Source organism: Myotis brandtii, unplaced genomic scaffold, assembly GCF_000412655.1.
Source record: "Myotis brandtii unplaced genomic scaffold, ASM41265v1 scaffold157, whole genome shotgun sequence".
In the NCBI taxonomy this organism is placed as follows: domain Eukaryota; kingdom Metazoa; phylum Chordata; class Mammalia; order Chiroptera; family Vespertilionidae; genus Myotis; species Myotis brandtii.
Genome location: NW_005355708.1, coordinates 3,666,930 through 3,673,706, shown reverse-complemented (window position 1 = coordinate 3,673,706; position 6,777 = coordinate 3,666,930). Strand labels below are relative to the sequence as shown.

The window sequence follows — 6,777 nt, the reverse complement described above, 5'->3', positions numbered from 1 at the left end:
GGAAGCAGGTCTGAATGGGGCAGTGGTTTGGGGAATGAAGAAGAGATATTTCCCAGGGAGCTCATCAGCACAAAATGTACCAGCTGAGGGGAAGGGGGGAAGGAAGGAGTTGACAATGGGGGTGGGAGAGATGGACAGCACGGGGCCCTGGTGAGTAGGCCGTGGCCAGTTCTAGGGAGAGAGGAAGCAGGTCTGAATGGGGCAGTGGTTTGGGGAATGAAGAAGAGATATTTCCCAGGGAGCTCATCAGCACAAAATGTACCGGCTGAGGGGAAGGGGGGGGAAGGAAGGAGTTGACAGGGGTGATGAGGAGGAGCAGGTGGGGAGAAGAAAGGCTCTAACCATGAGCACTATCCTCAAGGCAGTCTCACCCTTCCACGTCCAACAGAAAAACCATTGTGTGCAAAGGTGAGGAGACAAGGGATCAAACTCAGAGCTCAAGCATTGAGTCTGTGGTTAAAATACCGAATGAGACAGGGTGGTATAAAAGAAAGGCTCGCTAAGATGGGCCCTGAGAACCTGGGGTGATGATTATCTGTGGCATCATCTTCCCTGGGGCCATCCTGTTACCTTAACAGTCTATTTTGTAATGTTCTGTATTGCGTGTGAATTCCTCAAAGGTCTTGGTAAAACTGTCATGGCATGGACATTTTAGCCAGACAAACCTGGCTGGGAACCTCAATCCTGTCACTTACTATCAGCGTGACTTCATGCAAGTGACTTAAGCTCTCTGAACCCCAGGATTGTGTCTGTGACCACACCCAGGTCACAGAGTTGCTAGGAAGGTCTAAGGAAAGAACCTCTGTAAGACGCCTCGCGTGGTGTCTGTTGGCGTGTGGACGCTCCTTCCCACCCTGACTCACCTCCCACTCCCACGATGGCATGGAGGTCTTCCAGGAAGACCCTACAAACCCCTTCGAGCTTCGCTCTTTCTCGTATGCCTCAGACTGAGATCCCAGAAGGCCCCTGGGCGTCACCTTCAACTCCCTTCTCATCCATTCAAGAACAGAGACCACACATGTTTGCATCAACCAGAAAGTCAGCTTTATTAGCCCATCACCAGCGGAGAGGAAGGGGAGACAGCTGGGACTTGCGCTGGGAGAACAGAGGCCTGACCCAGGCCTTCCGGGGGTGAGGCCGGTGGGTGGGCAGGAAGTTCTGGGAGAGGCAGCTCAGTGCTTGGAGCTCTGGCCCTGGCTGAAGCTTGAGGAGCCCTGCTCCTTGAGGAGGGGTCGAGTCTGGCGGCCAGAGGGGGAGGACACGGCTGTGGGAGAGAAGAGATGAGGTGAGAAGGACTCTGGGAGCTCAGCTGGCCCCACACAGGGAAAAGGGGGGGTGGGCGGGCGCTGGAGGCTCTGAAATGCCAGGGACCCTCAGGAGTCTTACCATCTCGGGAAGAATAGGATTGGCTGGATGATGACGTGTGCTGAGAGGAGGAGAGACTGTGGGGGAGAAAAGGCAGAGCAGTTAGAGGTGCTGGGAGCAGCAGGGGGGCTGAAGGGTCTATGGAGTAGGACTGAGGGGAGGGGGTGCAGGGGCAAGCACTCACTGGGCATCCTCTCCCTCCAGCAGGCGGCGGTAGGTGGCGATCTCCTGCTCCAGCCGGGTCTTCACATCCAGCAGGATCTTGTACTCCTGGTTCTGCTGCTCCATCTCACAGCGCAGCTGGGCCAGCTGCTCCTCCACGCTGCCGATCATCTCCTGGATCTGGGACAGCTGCATGCAGTAGCGGCCTTTGGTCTCCTCCAGGCTGCCTTCCAGGGATGCTTTCTGTTTGTGAGAGAACAAGAGAGTCATTGGAGGTGGTCACTGCTGTCCCTACAGGTCTCTGGGCATGTTTTCTGGGAGGTGGGTGCATGGGCTACGGGTGGGTCAGACAACATGGAGAAAAGTTATTCCACCATTCTAGGCCTTCATTTCTCCATCTATATAGTGGGTACAAGGATCCCTTCAGCCCCCCTCTTGGGGAAAGAGAGGTGGAACTGTATTGTGACTTGGGGGCTGGGGGGGCCAGGTTTTCATACCATGCTGAGCTGGGACTGCAATTCGATCTCCAGGCCCTGGAGCACCCTCCGGAGCTCTGTCACCTCACTGCGGTTACTCTGCACCATCTGGCTGTTGGAGGCCACTTCTTTGTTCAGCTCGTCGGTCTGAGATGGGAAAAAAAGAGCAGAAGGTGTGAGGCACTCCAGCGGCGCCCCCCGGCTGGGAAGTCCCGCCTTCTTTGTTCAGCTCGTCGGTCTGAGATGGGAAAAAAGAGCAGAAGGTGTGAGGCACTCCAGCGGCCTCCCGACTGGGAAGTCCCGAAGGAGGGCTGAGGGCCCAGCCCCACCTTGCTCAGGAACCAGGCCTCGGCGTCTCGGCGGTTCTTCTCTGCCATCTGCTCATACTGGTCTCGCATCTCATTCAGGATGCGGCTCAGGTCCACACCGGGGGCAGCATTCATCTCCACGTTGACGTCCCCGCCAGTCTGACCCCGCAGGGCAAGCATCTCCTAGGAAGGGGTGGCGAGAGGGAGTCAGCTCAGCATCTATACCCCACGGACCCAGCCTCCCACCAACAATGCCAGCAGCCACCTCACCTCCTCGTGGTTCTTCCGCAGGTAGGCCATCTCCTCCTTCAGTCTCTCGATCTGCATCTCCAGGTCGGCCCTGGCCAGGGTCAGCTCGTCCAGCACCCGGCGCAGGCCGTTGATGTCGGCCTCCACGGTCTGGCGCAGGGCCAGCTCATGCTCATACCTGGCGGACAGAGGTCAGGGCATCAGGTTGCATCCATGAGGCCTCTGAGGCTCAAGCCCTGCTGGTCCCCCTGGACAGAGAGCCCCACTGTTCACCCCCTGCCCTCTGTTCTCGGCCCTCAGCCCAGCCACCAAGAGACTCACTTGGTCCTGAAGTCGTCAGCTGCCAGCCTGGCATTGTCAATCTGCAGAATGGGCTGAGCATTCTCAATGGTGGCTGTAATGATCTGCAGAGGGGGCGAAGGGCGGGAGGCAGCGTTAACCATGATCCTGCTGCTCAGGGGCGAAGAACACAGAGGGGAGAGGGAAGTATCCCCACATTTGGGGCTTTCCTGGCTGGCAGGTCAGGCTCTATGCTTCTCCAGCCAGCCTGGGGTGCCTTCCCACCCAGCTCAGGGTGTGTAGGGGATGCACCCACCTCTCCTATCACCCCATCCTGGGCCCGAGTCTGAGAGAAGCTGAGCATGCAGGGAAATAAGAGAGTCAGGGTCCCAGGCCCAGCTCAGACACCTAGATGCTGAAAAAGGACCCCCGGCCACCAACTCTCTGAGTGGCCCTGGGCCACTGCCCCCAGGCCAGCCTCGGTCTCCCTGTTTGTAAACTGGAGATGCTAGCAAGTGGTTTTCTAAGAGCCACTGCAGCCATGACCTCACTCAATGCTCCACCCACCAGAGCCACCCACCTGGCCCACCCACCTTGTTCCTGAGGTCCTCGATGGTCTTGAAGTAGTGGCTGTAGTCCTTGACTTCACTGGGCCGCTGCTTCTGGTACCAGTCACGGATCTTGACCTCCAGGTCGGCGTTGGCGTCCTCCAGAGCGCGCACCTTGTCCAGGTAGGAGGCCAGGCGATCGTTGAGGTTCTGCATGGTGAACTTCTCATTGCCGGAGAGGAGGCCGCCATCGCCACCCCCGATGCTAGCACCGAAGCCACCGCCAAAACCACCACCATATCCTCCTCCAAAGCCACCACCCAGGCCTCCACCAAAGCCACTACCCAGGCCTCCACCATAGCTGCTGCTGCTGAAGCCACCGCCATAGCCGCCTCCCAGCCCGCAGGCCCCCCCGGAGGAGTAGCGGGAGGAGGACATGCCCCCGAAGGCGTTGGAGGCCCGGCAGGACCCTCCACCCAGGACGGAGGACATGCGGCTGGAGCCACCGCCAATGCCACAGGAGCCCTTCATGGAGCCGGAGGAGGAGAACTGGCGGCTGCAGGTGGTCATGGTGCCGAGGAGGGAGGTGAGTGAGTGAGCGAGTGAATCGGCAGAGAGAAGCGAGAGAGAGGTGCTCAGGAAGGCGGGGAGGATGCTGGGCTCCTGGAGCCCGGGCACCTTTATATGTCCCTGGGAAGGCGGAGCCCTCCCAACTGCTGACTCCGGGTTCCCCTCCGGATTTCATCACTCCAGGTCCCGTCCAACTCCCCACTCCAGATTACTCAGCCCGGGGTCGACTCACTTTGCTGTGCTGCTCGGAGTTCCCACCCAGCTTTGGGGGTGTGGGGCCCAGAGAAAACACACACAAAAGCCAGTAGGTGGTGACTCAGGCTGGGCGGCAGGAATCGGCTCCTGTTCCCGGAGCCCGAGGGGACAGCAGGGCCTTGGCCCAGGTGGCTTTGTGTCGGCTGCGTCCCCGGGCGGTGAGTCAGCCCGTTGAAGACTCCCTGCCCCACGGGGACAGCCTCAGCTATGCCGTCCCAGGGCCCCCTTGGGATGCAGCCGTGGGGATCTACACGCCTGGCTCTTGGCAGGAGAGCTGGTTCCTGGCCTGGCTCTGCCTCGCTCACTGTGTGACCTGAGACCCCTCACCTACCCTCTCTGGGCCTGTTTCCCCTCAGCAAAGTGACCAGGCTGGGCCGGGTGGTCTTGGAGTTGCTTCTAGTTCCACAGACTCGATCTCTCTCTCTCCTGGAGGCTGCCTTTGAGCCCCTAGGACCCCCAGAAGTGGTGTGCACCATGGCACCAGCCCGCCCCGTGGAGCTGGCCAGGTGGCAGCTTCAACCCCGGCTCTGCCCCTTATAAGCTGCATGGCATAGGCAGTCCTTTAGCCCCTGTGAGCCCCAGGGGTTTCTATCTGTAAAAGAGGAGGACACACCACCAGCCACAGAGGAACATGCATGAAGGACCCCTCTGGCCCCTCCCCGATGGCCAGCTCTGACCCTCGCCAGCTCCTTCAGCCCCCCCACCCTTTTTTCCAGCACAGATGCCCCTCACCTACCCCCTCAAGCCCACCTCTTCCCTGCACCTCCCTCCCACACCCCTGCCCTTTTCTCTGTACTTCTGAGCCACCCACCTCGAATACATTGCTCCACCTAATCACTGGGACCCACTATACATGGTGATGGGAGGGAGTCCCTGTCCTGCTACCAGTGCCATGAGTGACCCCTGACCACACCATGGGCTTTCGAGTCCCCACACTGTATCCAGGGCTCAGTTCCCAGCAGTTTTCTCTCAAGTGTCCACAGATTCCTGGCTGGGCTCTCTCATTCCATTGAGAGAGGTGGGAAGGTGGCTCTCTGGTCACCTGCCACGCTCAGGTGTTGTATAGAGTGCCCTACATGTGCCACACGGTTCCCTGGGGGGCCTGTTCCTGCCACTAGTTCACAGACAGGGAGCTGGGAGGATAAGGGGGCTCCCCAAGACCCTAGTCAATGGGGAGCTGAGATTGGAACCCCCGTCTGTCCGTTTGTCCAGCTTGAGCCCTTTCCACCATCCTGCGCCACTCTCTCTATGCATCCCCAACATACATCTTTGTCTTGAACTCATCCTGTGAAGTAGAGGGAAACCAAGAGAGGGGGCGATTCCCCTAAAGTCACTAGCCTGGGACTAGAACCAAGCTCAGGCCATCTCTGAAACCGGACAAGGAACGGGTCCAGGCTGCCTGTCACTACTTGAGCCAATGCAATGAAGCAGGCACAGGGTTGAATCATGTATGAGTGTTTATTCCAATACTGCCGGCAGTATGGGAGAGCAGCAGGCCATCCACGAAAATCTGCTCTGCACCCCTCCATATGCTTATACGGGGAAGAAGGACAAAGATTACCTGGGAAAGTAGGAATGACAGAGATGGGGAAGCGGGCAAGGTATAGTATAACGGTTACAGGTTACAGGCAATGCAGGCTGGTGGTCGCAAAGGGAGGGCACCTCCGGGACCAGATTGTTTTGGCAACAAGCTTGTTAAACTTTCCATGATGATAGGCAGCTCTGGAAGAGAGGAATGGATGCATTCCGAGGTTGACTCCCATGTCCCGGGGCATACAACTCTCAGCCAGGTCAGAATGTGCTTTCTCTAATCAGAACAGAACAATCGCGAATAACAGAGCATGATTAATGTGTCTTACAGCTATCGCGAGGACCCACTGTTCTATGTCTGCCCCTAACAACCGCACTCTCCCACAGTGTCTTAGAGGCAGGGACCAAGGTGTGTCTATGCTCAGCCTCCTCCCTGGAAGGAGCTCTGCCCACAGTGGGCATGACCTTGGCCCAAGGGCTGGAGGCAGGATTGGGAGGGTCTAGACCCAAAGTCAGAGGCCTCCTCGGGGTGGTCTGAGGGGTGACTCACAGAGCTGGCCACTGCCCTTGCTCGGAAGTGCTTCTGTCAAGGTGAGGAGCAGAGAGGGCCTGCCTCAGCCTGAGCTCTGCTGGGCGATACCACCTTGAAACTCTCTGCCTCAGCAGAGCCAGGCTTTGCCACAGCAGCATGGCACGCCGTCAGTCATTGGCTTGTGGGCACAGGGCCCAGTGGTATTAGCAGAGCTGGGGCCCAGCACACGCCTTTAGGACTAAGCCTGAGAGATGCTCCCTCCCTCCCCACACTTCGCAAATGGGTAAAGAGGCCTTGGAATTTTGGACAAAAAAAATCCTACCATCCCAGGTGTCGGGGTGGGCCTGGAGGTCAGGGCCGACTACAGACTCATCACCCCCAGAACTGGAAATGACCTTTGAGGTCACCAAAGGCCACCAAGCTCCCACCAAAGAGAGTGAGAGACTTTTCCCAGGTTACACAGCATGGAGGCCGAGGAGCAGGGACTTGAACCCGGCTCTGGG

General features: G+C 58.4%; 1 protein-coding gene across 1 annotated transcript; it reads right to left on the bottom strand.

Moving 5' to 3' along the window:
- Positions 1-1,021: 1,021 nt before the first annotated feature.
- Positions 1,022-4,058, bottom strand: KRT16 (keratin 16, type I). The gene is made up of 8 exons (XM_005861963.2): positions 3,433-4,058; positions 2,882-2,964; positions 2,582-2,738; positions 2,333-2,494; positions 2,025-2,150; positions 1,550-1,770; positions 1,387-1,442; positions 1,022-1,264 (listed from the first exon to the last, which is right to left on the bottom strand). The coding sequence occupies exons 1-8, from the start codon at positions 3,955-3,957 to the stop codon at positions 1,173-1,175; spliced, it is 1,422 nt and encodes a 473-aa protein (XP_005862025.1). The 5' UTR covers positions 3,958-4,058; the 3' UTR covers positions 1,022-1,172.
- Positions 4,059-6,777: the final 2,719 nt, after the last annotated feature.